The sequence below is a fragment of the Dendrobium catenatum genome, unplaced genomic scaffold (assembly GCF_001605985.2).
Source record: "Dendrobium catenatum unplaced genomic scaffold, ASM160598v2 fragScaff_scaffold_1348, whole genome shotgun sequence".
Taxonomy (NCBI): Eukaryota; Viridiplantae; Streptophyta; class Magnoliopsida; order Asparagales; family Orchidaceae; genus Dendrobium; species Dendrobium catenatum.
The window spans coordinates 106,983-129,820 of record NW_021319810.1 but is presented as its reverse complement, the minus strand read 5'-3'; the positions used below and the strand labels follow the sequence as shown (position 1 = coordinate 129,820).

The window sequence follows — 22,838 nt, the reverse complement described above, 5'->3', positions numbered from 1 at the left end:
CCAGCTACTGTGGTAAGAGAACCATCAGCAGTGATGATTTTCTTGTTGTTTGGGCAAGGAGTATAGTTTATGAGGTGGGTAGATGAGTGGGTCATGTGATCTGTGGCTCCTGAATCAATTATCCATAATTCCTTTAGATGATTTCTGGAAGCACTTAAACTAAAAGAAATTAGAGTCTTACCTGAGAGTGCAAGTGAAGAAGAAGCATTTGGTTTTTCAAGAGATACCAGGAGTTGTTTTAATTTATCAATATCTTCTTTATTGAATTCTCCAAGGCTGGACCGTGCTTCTGGCTTACTTGTAGTGTTGTTGGCATGTGATGTGCTCCTTGTTTCACCCTTTTGATTTCCTTGCTGTGGGGTTTTCCATGTAATTTCCAGCATGTTTCCTTTGTGTGTCTTGACTTTTTGCAATAGCTGCACCAAAGTGAGTCATTGTCTTTGAACTTCGAGGAATCTTTACCCTTCTCCTTCCATGACGATTCTTTATTCATCACCATTGCTGAGCTTTCAACTTCCTTCGGTTCTAACATCACTCCTCGTCGGCTTTCTTCTGCGCGGATGAGGGAAATGGTTTCATTGAGTGATGGCGTCTCCTCCTTGCCCAGAATTTGAACCCTAACTTGGTCAAATTATGCATTCAGTCCTGGAAGAAAATCATAAACTCTATCTTTTTCAATAAAGTTCTTTAGGATTGCATCATCTTATGGACATCTGATTTCTATGCATTTATAGTGATCAAGTTCTTGCCACAGATTTTGTAGAATGGTGGCATACTCCGTCACGGTCTTACTCCCTTGATTTGTGCTTCCAATTTTGACTTTAATTTCAAAGATTTGAGCCGCATCACGAGCTTTGGAGAAGGTTTGTCTGGCAGCATCCCATATGTCCTTTGTAGTTGAAAGGAATATAAATGTATCACTAATTTCTAGAGTCATGAAATTCCACAACCATGACATAATCATGGAGTCTGCTTCATCCCATGCCCCAAATTTGGGATCTCCTTCTTTTGGTCCTCCTCCAAGGAGGTGATGTATTTTACCTTTCCCCTTCAAATAAGTCTTCACAAATTGAGACCACTTCAGGTAGTTCTTCCCATTTAGACAATAGAAAGATTGCATGCTTTGAAGGTCACCTCGTCCTTGGTGCACCATTGACTCCTCAGTTTGATCAATGCTTTGAGAGGAGTTAATTTCTGACATTGGAAAGCAATTAAGGCTTCCTAGAATTTTCTTTGTTCGACAATAAAGGTCGAAGGTTTTTTTTTTTTTTTTTAAAACCAAACCAGCCGAGCTCTTTAAAAAGCTCAGATCGGGACTAGGCAAGGGGTCAGGCTCTAGAGAAGTCCCGTTCGGCTTCACGGTCGCTCTTTTCGCATGCAGGGAGCCGCTCGATTAGGGTACGCATGCAGGAGGCTTCTCTTCCGGTCAGATCGGGACGCCTTCGACGGTCTTTCCTTCCTATCAGATCGGGATGCTTGCTCCTGTCGGATCGGGATGCTCGCCGGCTGCTCGACTATGCTCCTCTTCTTCGCCGATCTTTCCTTCCTGTCGGATCGGGTTTGTTGCTTCATGCGAGGCTTCTTTGGCTCCTTCGGCAACTTCGTCTCCTTCGTGGCTATTCGACGACATTCCTTTGACGACTTTCCGTCAACGACAACTAAGGCCTCTCTTCACGAAGTTTTCCCTCCGGTGCTCTGATACCATGTTAAAAACGAGGATTTGAGAGGGAAAAGCTTGAAATTATTCATTACAATCTTCCCTATTTATAGATCTATACAAGATATCCTAATGAGGAAATAATAAATTACAGATTTAATACATAAATAATACATAACAATCTTTCCTAAATTCGTTCATTCATTATGGCGTAATCCATGAGAGTATCCCACGGATTGGTCTTTGCGTCCTTCGGATCTTTTGCACTGGGAACGGCTGGATTTCAACAGATATTAAGAATATCGCAAAAAATATGCTTGGAGTATCAAAGGGAAAAAACTCATAATAGTAAAAATAGTTGGTGGTGGAATCCAAATGTGCAAGAAAAGATTAAAAATAAGAAGATTTGTTTTAAAAATTGATTTAATTTTAAAAATTCTGATAATTGAGAAAGATAAGAGGCTCGTAAGGAATCTAAGAAAGCAATATTCGATGCCAAGACCTTAGGTTTTAGTGATTTAAATAATAGATTAGATACTAAGGAGGGAGAAAGATATATGTATAAGTTAGCCAAACAAAGAGATATGAGTAGTAAGGATTTAGCTCAAGTAAAGTGTATTAAGGATGAAGATAAAAAAATACTTTTCTTAGAAGATGATATTCAACAAAGGTGGATGAGATATTTTTCTTTAACTTTTAATGAAAATTGTGACATGGATGTTCTCACTAGACATTTGCAAGAGGATGTACCTTGGTGTATGCTTTTTGCTGATGATATTCTTCTTGTTGATAAGACTAGAGAGGGAGTTGAAGGTAAACTTGAATTATGGAGGTCAACCTTAGAGTCTAAAGGTTTTCGCTTGAGTAGATCTAAAACAGAGAATATGGAGTGTAATTTTAGTAGGAATAGACCTAGTGAGGGGATTGTGACTTTGGGTAATCAAGTCATTAGTAAGAGTACACATTTTAGATATCTTGGATCTATTGTTCAGAGCGATGGTGAAATAAATGGGGATATTATCAGCATAATTCAAGTTGGATGGTTGAAGTGGAGGAACGCATCAGACTTATTGTGTGATAAAAAAGTACCCCTCAAATTTAAGGGAAAATTCTATAAGATGGTGGTGAGGCCTGCAATGCTTTATGGTGTCGAATGTTGGCCATTAAAAGAGAAGCATAATACTAAGTTAAGTGTGGCAGAGATGAGGATGCTCAGGTTGATGAATGGCTTTACCGTTAGAGATAGGATACGAAATGAGCATATTCGTGAAAAGGTTGGAGTAGCTCCAATAGAATATAAGATTAGAGAGAGTCGCCTTAGATGGTTTGGTCACATAAAACTGCGGCCTTCCGATAACCTGGTTAGGAGAGTAGATGTATTAGATTTGTCTTATGTTAAGAAAGGTAGAGGCAGACCTAAAAAGACTTGGTTAGAAAATATTAGAAATGACCTTTCTTTATTAGATTTAAATGAGAATTTGACTTTCAATATGACACAATGGAGAAAAATGATTCATGTTGTCGACCCTACGTAGTGGGATAATAGCTTGATGTTGTTGTTGTTGTTGTATTCATTTAATTAATAATTACATCAATTCTAATTTTTCTTTTCCTTTTTGAATTCTTGATGAATTGAACTCCTATAACTTGGTCTCTCCCTCTCCCTTTCTAAAATTCCTAAATTCATATAATATAAACTTTTATGAAAATGTGATTTAATAACAAAATTTAATAAAAGTTATACAATAGGAAATTCACTTACACAATTGGGATTTTCTCAAAATCCCAAAATCCTTTCTCTCCCAAAATCCTTTCTCAAAATCCCAAAATCCTTTCTCTCGCAAAACAAGGGAATTTATACGGAAATGAAAAGAAAAAACTCAACAAACCTTCTTCCATCTTCCTCTCGATCGTTCTTCTTGTTCACTGTGATTTCTTCCAATTTACCACTTCTTTGGTGATAAAAATGAAAAGGAGTTGATGATTCTTATCCCTAAACATGATCAATTGCTAAAAATGGCGAAATGAATTCTCCCAATTCCTTAGACGCACATGTTCGGCCGTTCCGCACTTCTGTTCGATTCTGCCCTTCGCAAGCCGCGATTCTGCCCTTCGCAAGCCGCGACCCTGCCTTAATAACTTGCCGGTTCAATTGAACCGGCCAGTTCGGTTCTCATAGTTCACCCTTAAACAATAAAAGCTATCATGACCCCACGTTATCCCTTTTATCATTCCATTTCTCTTTTTCTCAAACCTGCCTAAAACATATAATTACCATATTATAATTCAAATTCAAAGTGTCATATACCTCCATATTTTCATTAAAACTCTTAAACTTCTTCCTTAATATTCTCCAACAAACAAGCAATAAGTTTTTAAAATTTATATTCATTTTGATCCTATTACTTAATCTTTAATAAGCCCCTAATAAAAGCAAAAAAAGAGAGAGAAAATCAGAGAACAAAAGGAAGAAAAACAGAAGGAAAAGAAAATCCAACTAGATTCAATTGTGAATATACTGCAAGGTAGTTCACCTTCTACGAGGCATGCACCTCTTGTCCTCTGCTCAAGGATTTAAAATCATCTTCTCATATACTTCATCAAAATCAAGATGAGCTTTGGATGTTCCTCCAAGATCAATTTGTCCTCTAGTTTCATAGAAGTACCATCTGTGTCATTCGATGATCAATAGCTTGTAGATTATTATGTTCACTTCAGGTGTATTATTACTATCACTCTTAGGGGCATAGTATTTTGCAGTAGTTTTTATTTTGATATGTATATTGGAGTTATTTTATGTCCTTGAGGTTTTTAAATTTTATTTTATTAGGATTTTTCTAGTTAATGTTATTAAGTTTGTAAACAATTTATTAGTACTTTATTATTAATTTGTTAGCAGCCTGTTAATAGTTTGTTATTTCTTCTATATATTAATATGTGAATTCTGAGTTATTTATGATATTTTTTTTAATAAAAAAAAATTTCTTATTATGAATGTAGATATTATTCTTCATTTATTATGGAAATTTGATTCTTTATTAAGTTTCTTGTAGAAGTGTATGCTTGTAGACTTTCAAGAGGTTGTTTTCAGTATAGGCACGAGGCTTATTTAGCCTGTTACTTTTCATTCTTTTTTTTTTTCTCTTTTCCATCTTCTCCATTAACCTTTTTTTAGTTTATTTCCAAGGTTATCCTACATCAACTTCTAATATTCATTATGTGGCATGGGAAAAATTGTTACAAATGTGTTGACTTTATAGGTATGCGAAGCATTGCTTGTTGGGATTAGACTAATGATGACAGGTTTACATTACAGATGAGTTGTCTTTTTTTTTTTTTAATTATTTCTCATATGAAAACCTCTTTATATATATATACTTGCATCATGGTTGTCCTATCAACATGCCTTACTATGTTTGATGTTATTATAATGTTTGTTTACTTGGAACAACTTGGAGCACTTTAAGCAAAATTATTATTTTCTTTTATCCTCTATATACTAATGGGGGGAGGGGAGCTGGCCGGTCTAGCAACCGGTCCAATAGCAAGGGGCGGGCAAGTAGAGGGGGCGTTAGCAAGGATTTCGGCCCCCCTTTGGGGCCCAACAATATTAAATTTCATTATGAGAGAAAGAGGAATAAGGGGGGAATTAGGGAAGGAAAAAAATTAGAATATGAATTCAATTTGTGGAGGGAAATTAATTATGGAAAGAAGGATTGTTTGAGGGAGAATTGGGGGGAGTTTAATTAGGATTACCTAGGTTGTTTTTGCATTGTGTGATTTGATTTTTATGCTGTAGTTTTCTTTCTTTGAGGGCTTCATAGTAGCATTTAGGTTGAGTAGGAGAGACGATCTACCTCTCTAATTGTAGATCATTATATCTTGCTTTGGTGTTGAAGAATTAATACAAAAATCATCCATTGTTTATCAAGTTTTGTTGTTTTTACTGTCTTTTCAAAAACACTAAGTTTAAGAAGACCTCCGCCACATCTAGGTGCAAATGCTCATCCTCCTCAACTACCTCCTCTAGAGTCTCCTCTTCTTCACAGACCCTAAGTACCTGCAACGAACTGTCCTTGCGCATTTTACTGCGGTCTACTTAGTCAGAGGAGTAGTCGACCCAACCTGACAGAAGGATCCTTATCGGCACCATGGGTTGCTTCGTCCAAGGGGACCGTATTTCTGTTTGATAATTCGAGCCATGCCAACTCCTATTTACTTGTATAGAAGGATCGGGCTCATACTATATTCATTTATTGGCCCGTGCATCATCCCTAGACGTCACGTGTATACTCTTAACATGCTCGTCGGGGCCCATACGGGTGTTTAGGGGCATTTTATAATAAAACCTTGTCGACTTCTATTTAGGAGGATCGGATTTCGTATGTCTTATGCCTTTATTAGTGAATTATCTTAATTATAGGCCTTGAAGGCTTAATATGAATGTATAAAATAAAAACCCCGGCCGACCTCGCGATCGCATATTTATTTGATGGTTCGAGCTGTTCGACGGGCTCGAACTTGAATTCACTTATTAACTCGCGCAGGATCCCTAGACGTCACGTGTGTACTAATAACATGCTCGTCGGGTCGCATGCGGGTGTTTGATTGTGCTTACCCCTTTTGTGTACCTATGTGTATACAAACTACGGTGCATGTGTAGGGGTATTTTAAGATGTTTGCATTTTGCTTGTGAGTGGTACATTGAATGTATAGGAGTCTACTACAGTAACTCGTAGGAGTCCTATGCTTGTCGTAGCGCTTCGATGTTTATCCGTAGATGGCACTTGATGTGTGGTACGTTTTCTACGACGTGTCTTATGCGAGGACCCATAAGTATTTTCATTCACTACATTCCTTGTGCATTTTACTGCGGTCTTTGATCCTTGAGATACATTCGCCGTTGCTGTAGTATGCATGTAGATGTATTCATTTGTAGATTGAAATTGACTACATGAAGTTGCATTTACTGAAGTCTTTATGTATCTACCTACAGGTGAGGGGTAGTGCATACACCTGTATTCCTAGAGGGCTAGCATGCATCACAGATCTTGCGTTCTTGATTGCATGAAAGTCAGTTTGCGTGTTTGAATTTTGATATTGATTGCTGACTGAGTTTTATCCATTAGCAACTTCTTCGTGCATATGAGCTAGAAATTTACTATATTCATAGCACATCAATCTCCAAAACTTGCAAGAGATCCTAATCTTTTATTTTCTTGACATTTCACTATTGTAGGTGGTAGAGATGTTGCTACATTCACTACGTACGTGTTCCAGTACTTGTGGGGACTATCATATGCATCCCTAAGATAATTGGAATTCGCTTGTAGGGAGATTTGTTGCATTTATAGTTCATTTTTCATCATCACAGCTTGCCAAGATTTATAGAATTTACACATTCCACATATTAGTGTCATTGGTCGAGCTGCATTCTTTATCAGTGCTTGTGGGACTATAACTTTCATTTGTTGGATCTTTTACCTTTCATTTGTTAACTAAGTGACGCTGGTTGGGATAATGTTATATCATTCGAGGACCTTTATGGCGACTAATGAATAGACTTTGAACGTGTTGTGTGTTCTCAAACAAGTTATTTCATTCGTTACTTATCTACTTCATGTACTTGTGGATGTTTGTATTCATCGTGAATTCTTGATCTTTGCTTGCAAACTCTACTTGTCCATTGTCCTTCACTTGAATGCATTTCCACAAACTCCTTGCATACACTTGTAGGTGGATTATTACCTATTGGCGGTTGCACTTTAATTGTCATAATCATTATGGATGAGTTGTAGCGTTGGAGGAGCCTTTATATTGTGATCTTCAAACAAGTCATGTTTGACGTCTTTTTTTAAATACAAGCCCCAAACTCACTCATCTGAGATCAAGAATTCAAGACGGCTCTTTGAAATTTATTGGAGATTTCATACCATAGCTTATATGTAGAGATCTTGTTGATCTCTTTTTGCAAGCAGGTTTTGTTATCCATTTGAGAGCATCATATTATGTCATGAGATTTGATTGTGTTATTGCTTAAGCAAAATTTCTTTACTGCCCCTTCATCTTAGTTGTGTTCAACTTGATTCTTGCTTTCATGTTGATTATCCTCTGTAGTTCATTTGAGTTATGAGTTCAAGTTCAACTTGAGTTCGTGCCCAAGTTCAAATCAAACTCTTCTTGGTTGAGTTTGATTCAAGTCCTTATTGTTCAAACTCTAGTCGCACTTAGTTCAAAATTTGGACCCTTATCCTCGGATAAGGTCATCGCGGCCGTGAAAATCTTTAATCCCATAATGCTAGAGAAAAGCGTGTATGGGTCTTCGGTACCTGTTATAAGAAAAGTAGTTGTTTCCCCGAAGGTACAGAGCCGCGTACGGGTACTTATAGTTGTCTCAGCCATGCTAAGAAAAGCGTGCACTAGGCCTACCTGCCTCGCCGTAGGTATCGCACCGGGTTCCCTTCCCACCATGCTAGAGAAAAACGTGCATGGGTGGTTTGCCGGCTCAGCACAAATGTCGAGGACAGGATTTTGGGTCCAAAGGCCGCTCACCTATCTCGTCGTAGGTGTAGCACCGGATTCCCTTCCCACCATGCTAGAGAAAGCATGTACGGCTCGACACACAAACCGAGGTCAGAGAGGGATTTATTAGTATTATTATTTATAATTAATTAATTTTAATTAATCACAATTAATGATAATTAATTATAATTTAAAAATAATAAATCATAATTGCAATAATTAATCATATTTAATTATAATTGATAATAATCAATTTAAATTAAAATAATTAATTATAATTTATTTTAATTAAAATAATAATTAAAATTAATTATAATTTATTTTAATTAAAAATAATAATTAAAATTAATTATAATTAACTATTATTAATAATAACTAGTTATAATTAAGTAATAATAATAAAATAAAACAACAATAGTTTTACCTACTGTCTAGGTTGAACTGGATACAGAGCGTCGAGTCAGAGGTGAGATCGAACCTATGCTAGGAGTCGGATTAAATGGGGCGAATGGGTCCAGTAAAATAAAGAGATAGAGGTCGGAGCTCGGTCTTGCTTGCGACAAAAGAGGATATCAGATAGAGGATTTGGGAATAGGAGGCGTTCGGCCAAAGAAGAAGGAGAGGAGCTCGGTCGAGTGAGGAGTTGGAGGCGGCGGGGTCTGAAGCTAGGTTGAGGTAGGGTTTCTCTCTCTCTCTCTCTCTCTCTCTCTCTCTCTCTGTGGAGGCGTCGGGTAGGAGAGGGAAGATCGGGAGTTGCAGCTGGGTGAATGTTTGAAATGGGGGATCAGGCTTAGAGGTCGGATTAGCACCGTGGAGATGGCAAGGTCGGGTATGGCTTCGGCTTGAGGAGTTTGGGTTTTACGGGGTCAACGACTCAAGTGTCGGAGTAGAGGAGATGGAGTTGCGGCTACTAGTGGGGTTTGTGGTCGGCGATGATAGGGGAAGCGACGGAGCTTGCGATGGGATTCAATCGTGGAAGTGTTGTGGGAGCGAGAGTTCCATTTGAGAAAAGAGCGAGATAACTGTGGGGTTTTGCTCGTTTAAGAAGTGCCGAAGGCCTTTGCGAAAAGAGGCGTGAGAAATGACTATTCGGCGCCGTTGCAGAGGTACGACATCATCACCGTAGCAGGCGGGATCTTTGGCAGGATTTGCGTATGGGCATGACATAGGTAATGATTTTATTCATTTTTTATGTGCATATTTTTTTTTTCTTCTTCCCTGATTATATCTTAGAGGTCAACAACTTCTCTCTGAATGGACACAGCCTATACCTTTGGTGCTAAAAAATTAGCAGTTGTCCGGTATGAAGCTCCAAAATTGCTGCCCTTATTGCTTCTCTCAAGTGAGTTTTTGTCCTCCACCAAGTGGGTTAGCTCCATGTGTTCCCGTAACCCTCGTCACTTCAATAACCTGATAGCAACCCTGATCTCTGGCTTGAGTCCTTTTATGAAATTCCTCTCTAACACTGTCTCAGATATCCTCCCCAACTAGCTAGCAAGGAACTCAAACCTCTCCAGATAATCCATCACTATCCCTTCCTAAACCTGAGCAAAGAACTGCTCGTAGTATCTTCTTCCCGATTGGTTCATAAACGTTTTAATACACTATCTTTGAACTCTATCCATGATCGAATTGGATCTCTCATGTCTCTCTACTGATACCAAGACAAGGCTTTCTCTTCCAGGCATAAAGCTACCACCGTTAGTATCTTCTCTTCTGTTAGCCCATTCACTGCAAAGTATCTCTCCACCCTATAAATCTATCCATGAGCATCTTCCTCCTAAAAACAGGCATCTTCAGCTTTCTCACTCTCGGATCCCCTCTGCCACAATTTCCTCTTCCACCTCAAGCTCCTCCTATATATCGATTGTTGTTATCTCTCCATTGTTCTCTCCCACCATTCTTTTCATAGATATCATCTTCCTAGAAATCAGCCCTCCTTATTTCTCCCTATGAATTTTCCCTCATGTTATATCCTTCACCAATTTCCCTCATAGTTATCAATTTAAGAGGATCAATTTAAGAGGTGGCATATTTTCCCTGTCGCCCAAAATTTCTACCTCTCGATCATCCCTCATTGTATCGATATTGGGGTTTCCCCCACTTCCTTAGCCACCCGCTAGTGCCCTTGCCTCCGATGTTGTCGGTTGGGTGTGAAGTTCCAATATTTTTTTTCATCATGTCCTTTAGGTTAGAAACCTTCCTTCCATTGATGAAATCTTTTCCTCAACTTCATATTTGAATTGATCAACTTTTCCTTCTAGTTTTTCTTCCAAAGCATCCACTTGCTTTGGCGCTATGGGTCTCAAATCGTGCTTTGATACCAATTTGATAGGATTTGATGACCAAAACAGCACACATCAATATTAAAAACAACAAACTTATTTCAAATAGATCCAGAAATAGCACTAAGAGGGTTGTAATTACTAATCTTCAAGCAAACAAAGATAAAATACAAGTTGATTCATTGTTCGAGGTGAATCGTCTCTCCCACAATTCCTAGCAGCGATTAGGAACCCAAAAACTCCCACAAAAACTGTTGCAGCAAATAAAATTCAAATATAAATCCTAACCCCCCGCAATCTCCCCCCTTAAACAGCCCAAAATCCTCTAATAAATGCCTCTTACATCTTTCCCAAATAGTTCCCCTCGAAGCCTCTTCTCCTAAGGAGGTCATGGGCCCCACCCGGGCACTTGGGCTACTGCCCACCTTGGCAGTTGTGCTGCCAACTACTACATTAGTATCCCAAAGAAGGGGCGGCAAGGAGAGGGGAGGCTAAAGCTTTTTGAAGACTACCCAAGCAGAAGCGACGGTGGGTCGTAGGAAGTGACGATTTGGTCGAACCATGGGGTCCAAAATTAGCCAAGAGAGGAAGTGAGAGAATCGTACCATCACTTCGCGGGGGGAATTAACAGAGGAAGAAATTATTGGGGTATAAAGGCTAGATCAAGGAAGTTAAAAATGTTGGTCTTTGAAGGGGAAGTTGATCAAGGTTGGGTGAACCGTGTGGAGAGATACTTTGTTATCAATGAGCTAATTGAAGGGGAGAAACTCATGGCGGCGGGTCTATGCTTGGATTGAAAACCCTAGCTTGGTTTCAGTGGAGGGAGGCCAAATATCCTATCTATTCGTGGGGAGAATTCAAGGTTTGCTTATTGGAATACTTTTGAGCATTCGAGAAGGAGACCTTCACGAGCAGTTCATGCATTAACACAAGAAGGGACTGTTATGGAGTATCAAGAGAAATATGAGCTACTTTCAGGAATACTGAGAGGAATTTTTTAGAAAGGGTTGGAAGGAAATTTCATGAAAGGCCTTAAGGAAGGCATATGAGCCGAGCTCAGGATGTTGAGGCCTAGAGGCCTGAGAGAGACGATGGAGATGGCACAAAGGGTGGAAGAGAAACATTAGAGAGAGAAGATCAGCCGAAGAATCACTTTTTTGCCAACTGGAAGAAGTGCACATTTTGGCAATCACAAGTGGAGTATATAGGGCATGTGGTGTCCAAAGAGGGGATATCAGTTGACCAATCCAAAGTTCAGGCCATGGTGTATTGGCCTGCTCCTAAGAACTTGAGGGAGTTGCAGGGGTTCTTAGGGCTTACCCATTACTACCGGAAGTTTGTGAAGGGATATGACACCATTGTAGATAACTTCATGTGGGCAGAGGAAGTGACATGAAACTTCTAGGAGTTGAAGATAGCTATGACTAGTGTACCAGTACATGTGCTCCTAGATTTTGGGAGACCATTTCTGGTGGAGATAGATGCATCAAATTATGGGATAGGAGCAGTGCTCATGCAATACCAATGATCTATTGCATACGTTAGTTAGGTGCTCACAGCCAGGGCAAGGCTTAAGTCGGTGTATCAGCGGGAGCTGATGGAAATCGTTTGGGCTATTCATAAGTGGTGGCTATATTTGCTGGGGAGACATTTCATAGTCACGCCAGATAAGATGAGCCTGAAGTACTTGTTGGAATAGCGAATAACTATGACCAGTTTATCAGTGCAGGCGCTCCCAGATTTTGGGATACCATTTCTGGTGGAGACAAATGCATCAAGTTATGGGCTAGGAGCAATGCTCATGTAAGACTAGCAACCTATTGCATACTTCAATCAGGTGCTCACAGTCAGGGCAAAGCTCAAGTCAATGTATGAGTGGGAGTTGATGGAAATCGTCTTGGCTATTTATAAGCGGTGGTTGTATTTACTGGGAGACATTTCATAGTCATGACAGATTAGAGGAGCCTGAAGTACTTGTTGGAACAATGGACTGCCACTGAGGAGCATCAGAGATGGCTATCCAAGTTGCTTGGATATGACTTTGAGATCCATTCTCTGCTAGGAGTAAAAAACAAGACAGCTGACGCCTTGTCCAGGGGAGTCGAGAAACCTTAGTTGGAAATGTTATCAGTACCATTGATCTTAGATTGGGAGGTATCGAGATAAGAGATTGAGTAGAATGAAAAGTTGAGGAAGATCAGGGAGGAGCTATTAAAGGATCCAGACAGTCACCAAAGTTATGTTTTCAAAGGAGGAAAATTACTTTACTAGGGGAGATTTGTATTATATCGGACCTCTAATTACATCCCCAAGCTACTGTAGTGTCTAGTGTGGAGTAGTATCTAGAGGAGAGGGATAAGGTACTATCTGAGCTCAAGGGGCATTTGTTGAGAGCCCAACTGATCATAAAGAGGAAGGCCGATGAGCACAGGAGAAAGTAAAATTTGAACCCTGAGGTATGGTTTACTTGAACTTGAGAACATACATACAGGAAATGCTAGCTAGGAGGAGGAATTAAAAGTTATCCCTATAATACTTTAGGCCTTAAGAGGTCTTGGAGCACATTGGGACAGTAGCCTATCGATTGAGGCTACTACTATCATCAGTGTTGCACCCAGTATTTCATGTATCACAACTAGGGAAGATGATAGGAGAGCACAAACCATCATTACTAGCAAAGGGGACATAGGGGCACAGGAGATGCTAATTAAGTGAAAAGATCTTCTTGATCATAATGCCACATGAGAGTCGTACGAGACGATCAGGAGACGGTTCCCAATCTTCCACGACAAGGTGCATTTTAGGGAGGTAAGTATTGATATGGAGGGGAGCCGGTCGGTCTAGCATCCAGTCCAACATCAGACAATCAGAGGGGGGTGGGAGCAAGGATTTTGGCCCCCCATGTTGGGCCCAACAATATTAAATTTCATTAGGAGAGAGAGGAATAAGGGGGGAATTAGGGAAGGAAAGAATTATAATTTGAAATTCAATTAGGGGAGGGAAATTAATTATGGAAAGGACTGTTTGGAGAGAGAATTCGGGGGAGTTTAATTAGGTCCCAAGTTGTTTTTGCACTATGTGATTTGATTTTTCTGCTATAGTTTTCTTTCTTTGAGGGATTCATAACGGCGTCTAGGTTGAGTGGGAGAGACAATGTACCTCTCTAATTGTAGATCATTGTATCTTTCTTTGGTGTTGAAGAATTAATACACCCATCGTTTCTCAAGTTATTCTATTTTTAGTCTTTTCTCGCTGATTTTACCTTCAACGTGTATCATATACCTAACCCTGTGTATACTATCATTCAAATGAGTTCTGCTAATTATTCTAATAATAACAAATGCTGATTCATGTACCAGGTTGATCCATTTCTTTCTTTAGTTGAAGATTGCAAATTGCAGGCTGTGATCTCCACATCTGATGCCCTAGTTGTTTATGGTTCAAAAGAGGACGACATTTATGCATCAAAAGCTCTTTCTGCATCCATATTAGCAGAAGATCATTCGATCGAGCACATGGTTTCTGTAATTATTGACGAATTTGGGAACTTATCTAATGTAATTCACCCACAGCTCTCTTTTCATATCTTGATTTTCTTCTGTTAAATTTCTTCCGTCTCTAATGTGACAGATTAAACTGTTCTGATAGATTTTCATGTTTCTGCAGTCCGAATCTTTTGCCATGAGAGCTCAACTACTGAAGGATTTCTTACCAGATGATTTATGCCCATTAGGTGGTCAGTTTGTGAAGGTGCCAGTGCCAGGTCAGTTAGCACCGCATGGTAACGACCATAAATCTGAAAAAGAGGTAGCATGATCAAGCATTTTCAATAATTTAATAATTTTATTCAAGAATATGCATTAAATGAGATTGTATTTGTATGCCTCAGGTCACTTCTACAGTTTTTCTAGAAGATGACATTCTTACTGAAGCAGCTGATAGTGTCGTAGATAGAAAATCCCATTTGCACATGAATGCCAGCCTTTTGAGCGTTGATCAGCTACTAGAATCTGTATGCTTAAGATTTCACTCAACAGTCTTTTTTATTTGGTTTACATAATGGAAAAAGAGTAATATAATTCCATTTAATTCTCTATCTTTGGCTAGCAACTCAAACTTAATTTTGGCCTTCTTTTGGAAAGTCTTCTGCTGACAAAGGTTGAAAAAATACAGGTGCTTGAGACAGCTAGGAAAGTAGGAAGAACTTCGGTATCAATTACACCTGATGTGCCATTTAGAGAAATGGCTAATCACTGTGAGGCTCTTCTGTTGGGTAAACAACAAAAGCTTTCTGTTTTGGTAGTATCCCAGCAAAAACAAGAAGTTTCACAGGATCAATATATTACAAATCTGGCAGTTTCCTCATATCCAAACCAATTACAAACGGTATGTTAGTCAATCGGTCTTCATTTTTTTTCAACCCAACTTTGATAATGGTTTAAAGTTTCATCACAAACTTTTATATTTAATGAGAGAGTGTTTCTCAAAAACGCATTCTGCTTCTTATTCTCCATCCCCCCATTTCAATTTATTTGCCTCAGCTCTTAATTATCTGATGTAAATCTGGAATCCTTTGCCCATCAAAAGAGAGAATGTCAATTAGTTTTGCAATCTGGATATACTTTTCACCTGATTGTTGGGAAATATAATCACACTGCAAAACAAGCAAGAAAAAAAAAAGTGCAGCGAAGAAAAAGATCATTTGGATTCAATGTGGAAAAATCCGAAATTGGAAAAGAATCATGAAGCCGCCCCACACCAAATAAAATCCACTATGAAATTGTGAGAAAATGTACAAATCTATCTTCTCACACTCACTTCACTTCACACTCAAAACAAATAAGAAACACAGTCAAAACATTCAAAGGATGCAACCCTTTAAGTGAAATAAGAAGACGAGTGATGAAAAAGTGCTCATCCCGACTCATAGAGTTGCGCACTAGGAGTGAAGAAGATAATTTGGTTTTATTATGTTTTGTACCTTTACTCTTAAAGCGATTGCATTACAAAGAAGATTGCCCTTTGATTCTACTATCATAATATAATTTTGTGACAGTAGCACAAGCCCAATCATACTCATCAAGGCTTACTTCAAATTGTTTTGGATTGTTTTTCTTATAACTTTTATGAGTGAATTTGAATTTCTTCCTGCTCTTTCATGGTCAATGTTATCTGAACTTGATTTTTGCATAAAAAGGACTTATTTTTTATTCTTATATATTGCAATCTTAGTTGATAAAGCTTATCTAAACAAGAGAGATTTTTCATTCAGCACTTCAATCTTTTTTCATAAATTATTACTCTTACTATGAATCTATTCAATTTCAGAATGGAAATCCTTTTCTGGAGCAAAAGCTCAATACATGTACACTCACCTGCTGCGCTACTGAGTATCAAAACCAAGCCCAGTTCATGAGACTCCCAGCTTCGAGCCCATTCGACAACTTCCTCAAAGCCGCTGGCTGTTAAATATATTTCTAGCTCTCAAAGGCTCCCCAAATTTTGACTCGACTGCTATTCTTTCAGGCTGGTATATCACATAGCTGAGTTTTTCTTTTTTTAATTTTGAAATCTTATTTGTTCGTTATCGTCAAATATTCTTTCCCTGATAAGATAGGCGAGGAGAAGGTTGGTGAGATATCATATATTTGTTGTATATTTTAAATGTATAAAGTTCCTTTTCATAAATGTGTGATAAGACCATACATTTTATTGAATTTCTTTTGTCATAGCAATGAAAGCTAACTTTTATGAATGATGGTGGAGGCTTAGGCTTCGTTTGGAAAGACTTTCTTTCTGTTTCTTAAAGCAACTTTATAGTACAAAAATTTTAAAGAAAATTGCTTTAAGAAGTAATAAGAAAGCCGTCCCAGGCTTTGTTTGGGACGGTTTTCTTACTGTTTCTTAAAACAGTTTTTCAGTACAAAGGTTAAAATTTCGATACTCGAAAGCTGCTTTAAGAAGCAGTAAGAAAGCTGTCCGAAATGAAGTCTTAATATGTTGCATGAACCCCAATTGTCATATTTATCAAGTTGATCCTACCACGATGATATATAGGTTACATTACCAATATGCTTATTTTGCTTTGTGGAGAAGTCATAAATGATGTAGGCTTTATTGTGGAGAAGTCGTATTTGAATAACAAATAGTAATTATTTAGTTTTTAATATCTATTTTACTTTAAATCAAAATTTCTTTTTGACACATCAAAATGAATTATATCAAATACCGTTGCTTTAAAAAAAAAGAGTATTATATTATAATTAGCAATATATAATATAGCTTATGTCAAAATTAAGAGTTTCTTGTAATTTAAGTCCATTCAAACAAGTTAGATGAAATCAATTACAAGTACTAGAACTTGGGTTTTGTTTGGGACAATTTTATTACTGTTTTTTAAAATAATTTTTTATTATAGATATTTTTTGAATTAAAATGTACTAAAAATTTCTTTTAGAAAATAGTAAGAAAGTTGTCCTAAATGAAATCTTAGTTTTATTTAGGATAGTTTTCTTATTGCTTTTTAATTTAAAATTTAAAGATTTTGTATTAAAAAGTTGTTTTAAGAAGCAGTAAGAAAGCCGTCCCAAATGAAGCTTTGTAGGTAGCTTTTTTTCCTGGTTTTTGAAAAAGCTTTTCGGTACAAAAATTTCTAATTCAAGAATTTTTTGTATTGAAAAATTGTTTTAGAAAGTAGAAAAAAATAATCCGAAACAAAATTTTAATCTTCACTTAAAATTTGAAACAATCATATGATGAAAACACAACCATAAAAAGAGTTGAAGATTCTAGCCTAGATAAACATTTGCCTGTGAATCTGTGATGATAAAAAACTTAAGGTTTCACCAAAAGTGAGCTTAATAAACCCAAGCAAGCCAAAAATAGATTAAGCCATCCATAGAAATGTATTAATAAATAAATACATGCATGGTTGCTGGAAAAAGAGAAAAAAAAAATCAGATTATGAAAATATTTAGTGAATAAAAAGGTTTTTGAACTTTACATGCTCTTTGCTAATATCTTGAGAAATTATTCCGTTCAGAGTCCGGACGAGAAGAACCGTCCGGACATGTGAGTGTAAACCGTGTGCATCAAATTTTTGTACACACTATTTGTACACAATATGTACACTCACGATTCAGACAGTTCTTCCTATCCGGACTCCGCATGGAATAATTTCTCATATCCTCCTTCACACTCATAATGTTACCATTTTAAATTATTTTTTAATTACTTTATTAATAATATATTTTATACTATAAGCATTATATCCTTAGCTGATAGCAATTAGTTGTCAGCAGAGATTGGTTATTAAATATCATTAAGATTAGCAATATAAAAGAAGAGATAATTAATCTCACCTGGAAATCTTATCTCTATGATACTGATAAATACATTTTTTTTTATCTCTGAAATATCCATAATCATTTTCTTAATATTTATAGATTCAAAATTAAATTATATGAAATCTTACTTAATGTATCTTGGAACTATTCAGGATCAAATTGTATTTACTGGCAATCTTATACCTCTTATTGATAAGATTTTTTTATAAAAAAAATTTGATTTTTGCAAAGTAATTGACTTTTTAAACCTTGTGACATTCTCTATTTATTTATCTGCCATTAATAATAGTGGCGGAGATAGGATATAGGATTTTTTATCTGCTGGGCACAAAATTTTGAGTTTAAAAATATTCTTAACCTTTTTCATTTTAGCTTAAAATTGATCTTATAGTTTTAATTTTTGCTATAATTATTTTTAATTATAAGAAGATAAATTTTATGATAATGAAAAAAAACTTATAATCATGCTCATCTAAATTAATTTCAACACAAATTTATTTAAACTATATATTATCATACTAATCTATTTCAACTATTCTTAAAAAATATATTTTCATTTCTAAATTAAATAAAAATATAACTAAAAAATATTTTACAATGAGCAATAAATATTAAAAAAAAATATCTTATTATAATTGATATGTTATCATAAAATTATCTTGACCGGGCATGAATCTCGAGGCAAAATCAAACCTCAAACTTCAAAAATTAAATCCAGGATCATCTGAAGTCCGATTTGAGCAAACTTACAGTCGAACTGAGCGTCTCAGAAATACAAACCCAACGACACCAAATTCAACTCAATCCGAGCCCAAATGAGTCCAAATCAAGGATCCGAAGCACTGTTGGAAGGTTTGAACCACAATTTGGATTACCAAACGGTTTCTAAACGTGACATTCTTATAGTCAAATCGAGCGGCTTGACAAGACGAATCCAACGAGCACAAAATCGCTGAATTCTAATATAATTAAAACCTTCAAATGTCTAACAAACGGTTCACGATCAAGGTATTCAATATCGGCCGTCCATCTAGCCACTCCAAATTTGCCCTTGATCCTCCTCCTATTTACAAGCCATGTCACTCCATAATATCTATAAATAGACCCCTCATTTCTCTTGAGAGGGGTCCGAAGCAAGAGGCATGAAGGAAGGAAGAAGAGGAGAAGAGAAGAGTAGGAGGGAAGAAACTCCTCCTTGACCACCGCCGGAATTCTGCCCGACTTCCAAAGTGATGCCAGAATTCCGTCTGACCTTCAAGTGACGCTGAAGTTTCACCCAAACTCTAAGTGATGCTGGATTTCTGTCCAACCTTCAAGTGATGCTGAAGTTCCAACCGAACTCCAAGTGACGCCAAAATTCCGCCCGACCTCCAAGTGATGTCAGAATTCCGCCCGATTTCCAAGTGACATCGGAGTTTCACCCGAACTCCAAGTGACGTTGGAGTTCTACCCGAATATCATCTAACGCAGGATTTCTCCTCGGCCGTCAACTAACTTCAGACTTCTTCCCGACACTGGACCTCCACTCGTCGCCATATTTCTACCCGACGTCAAACTTATGCCTGCTGTCGAGTTTTCGCCGGACATTTAACCGATGCTGGATTTCTGTTCATTGTTGGACTTCTACCTGACACAGTCCTTCCGACCTCCGTCACCCGCCGACTATGGTCCTCCTGACTTACGTCGCCCATCGACTACGGTCATTTCGACCTCCATCGCCCGCTGACTACAGTTCTCTTGACTTACATCGCCCACCGACTACAGTCCTTCCGACCTCCATCGCCCGCCGACTACGGTCCATCCTACTTACGTCGCCCACCAACTACCGTTCTTCAAACCAAACGAACACATCAGCAAAGACTCTTTGTATTCACATTATGTAATGTACTCTATAAGATGTACATCAAGTTAAGGCTTTCCCCTAATGAAGGGCCTCATTTGTAATCAACTGCAATACTAGTTGATTCATTCAAACTGGGCTAAGCCTCGTGGTTTTTCCCCATTTTCAGTGGTTTTTCACGTAAAAATCTTGGTGTCTCTAGTGAATGATAAACCATCTCTCTTATCTGATTGCGTGCCGGATTTTCGTACAACGCTAAGACGTTCAATTTTATATTTCTCTACCGCCGCGAATACTCCAGGACACAACAATAATAATAAAAGCATATTAAAAATATAGAAAACTTTATAATAAGCATATTTTAAACTATTTGATTTAAATTTAAATAGTATAGTTCTTCTCTAATGTAATTTGTTTACTATAATTACATAAATCTCCTATAAATTAAAATTTGGAGTTTTAAAATATACAAAAAAATTGATGACGTTTTTAATTTAAAAAAAAAAACTAATAAAGTGAAGATGGAGAGAGAAAAATAGTATTATCCCTCAGGCCAAATTTTAAGAATGAGCTCGCTATTTTTTAAAATTAGCATAAGAAGCGTACTAAAAAGAGAGAGAGAAAGAAGAGGATAGCTAGGTCTAGTGGCGCCCATGATTTATATATTGTTATCTAATTGTGCTGTTTTTTACTGTGCCGATCAGGTTATTAGAAAATCAATTATTTGTGTGAGAAGACATTTTTATAAAATGAATATAACAGAAAAAAAAAAAAGAATACCCACTTGCAATTTAAAATATATATTTGATATATCATAAATAATTTATCTTAATCGAACATAAATCTCAAGACAAAATTGAGTTCAAAGTTCTGAAATTAAATATGGGACCATACAAACTCCAATTTTAGCAAATTTATAGTCAAATTGGACGTCTCAAAAATATGAACCCAACAACACCAAATTCGACTCAATATGAACCCATATGTGTCCATTGGAGATTCAAAGCACCTTTAGAAGGTTCAAACCATAATTTGGATTACCGAATGATGTCCAAACATGACATGCTTATAATCGAGTCGAGTGTCTTTACGAGACGAATCCAATGAGCCCTAGATCGCCAAATTTTTATAATATTAAGACATTGAAATACTCAATAAATAGCCCAGGATCAAAGGAAACAATATCGGTTGTTCATTCAAACTACGTACTCACTACATACATTTGATCTCTCTCCTATTTATTGGTCATGCCACTCTCAGAAAACTATAAATAGATCTTTCATTTCTCATGGAAGGGGACCCAAGCAAACAGGAGAAGAAAGAGATAGAAACTAGAGTTCTCTAGCTACAGACTCCTCGGTCTCCACCGATTTTTCGCTCGGCCATCGACTGATGCCGGACTTCTGCTCGGCTACCGACTGATATTGGACTTTCACTCGGTCACCGACTAACATTGGAGTTCCTCTCGGCCACCGACTGACTACAGACTTCCACCCGGCTTCTAATTATTGTTGGACTTACATCCTGCCACTGATTATCGTCGAACTTCCTCCCGAGAATCGTCACAAGACTACGCTCCTTCCAACTCCATCACTAGACAAAGATATTTTTTTACTACTATTGCCCACCAACTACGGTCATTTTGACCTCTATCGTAAGACTACGGTCTTTCCAACCTCCGTCGCCAGATAATGATCTTCCTAAGCAATATCGCTCGCCAAATACAGTCCTTCCAACTTCCATTGATGAACAATGGTCTTTTTGACAATTGTTCCCCATCAACTATGGTTCTTCCGACCTTTGTCGCCAGACTACTATATTTCCAACCTTAGTCGCCAGACAAAGGTCTTTCTGACCACTGTTGCCCGTCGATTACAGACTTTCAAACCTCCATCATTAGATTATGGTATTTTCAACGTCGCTATACTACTGTCCTTTCGACCTCCGTAGTCAAACAATGATCTATCTAACCATTATTTCCCACAAACTATGGTCCTTCTGACCTCCGTCGCTAGACAACAAACTTTTTCTGACCACTATCACCCACCGACTAAAATCCTTCCGAACTTCGTCGCTAGATAAAGATCTTTCTAACCACTGTTGCTCGTCGATTACAATCTTTTTGACCCCCGTCACAAGACAATGGTCTTTCTGACCATTGTTGCCCATCGACTACGAAACTTCCAACCCCTGTCACCTGATTAAGGTCCTTCCGACCTCAGTCATCAGACTACGATCCTTTCGACCTTCGTCATCCACTTATTATGGTCCTTCTTACCTCCATCGACTAACAATGGCCTTTCCGACCATCGTGGTCCGACAACTACGATCCTTCAGATCATTGTTACATGATTATAATCTTTCTGACCTCTGTCGCCTGCCAACTATAGTCCCGCCGACCAAATGAACATATTAATACTTAATTCTTCCAATTCTCATCATGTAATGCACTATATGATGTATATTTTCTACATTAAGTCAAGGCCTTCCCCTAAGGAAGGGCCTCTGTTGTAATCGGCTGTAAACACTAGTGGATTCATTCAAATTGGATCAGGCCCCGTGATTTTTCTTCCTTTTCAAGGGTTTCCACATAAAAACTCAGATGTCTCTTATGAATGTTACACCCTCTCTTTTATATGATTGTGTCATGGATCTTCGTACAAAGCTTAAACGTTAAACTTTATATTTCTCTATCGACATGAATATTTCAAGACGCAACAAGATTATTATTATTTGCACAAATATTTTGTGATCTTTAATTAAAAAATAATCATGAATAAAACAAGTTGCTTAAAAAGGTAACCTCCAATTCATAAAAATTGATTGTCCAACAAACAACTAGCTATAGTTTTGAAGCGCAATTCATAAGGTCCACACTAACAAAAGGCCCAAGTAAGTCGTGTTTTCAAACAACAACAAGATTTTTATTTGGGAGATTTACATACATACCATTGTATTTAATGCTATTGAAATATCTAACACCCAAAATTAATATTATATTCCTACCACTCATAAAATTTTAATATCAAATATATCACTCATATATTTCATTCTTACCACTCATACCGCCCTATAAATTTCAATAATACATTTCATACACTCATATTTGTTCTATATATATAGTAGGCAAGCAATATTAAAATTTTAGCTGTTATAAACAACATGAAATAAAGTGGTATATATGTAAA

The 22,838-nt window shown here is 37.4% G+C and overlaps 1 protein-coding gene across 3 annotated transcripts in view; it reads left to right on the top strand.

Moving 5' to 3' along the window:
- LOC110106753 overlaps positions 1–16,220 on the top strand; it is a 51,910-nt gene extending 35,690 nt beyond the window's left edge. For all 3 annotated transcript variants that reach the window (XM_020836736.2, XM_028699638.1, XM_020836737.2), the window contains exons 16-20: positions 13,824–14,021; positions 14,131–14,271; positions 14,354–14,476; positions 14,638–14,850; positions 15,793–16,220. In XM_020836736.2, coding sequence (XP_020692395.1) covers positions 13,824–14,021; positions 14,131–14,271; positions 14,354–14,476; positions 14,638–14,850; positions 15,793–15,933 — 816 coding nt within the window. In that variant the 3' untranslated portion in view covers positions 15,934–16,220. The remainder of the gene's footprint in view (positions 1–13,823; positions 14,022–14,130; positions 14,272–14,353; positions 14,477–14,637; positions 14,851–15,792) is intronic.
- The last annotated feature ends 6,618 nt before the right edge of the window (positions 16,221–22,838 follow it).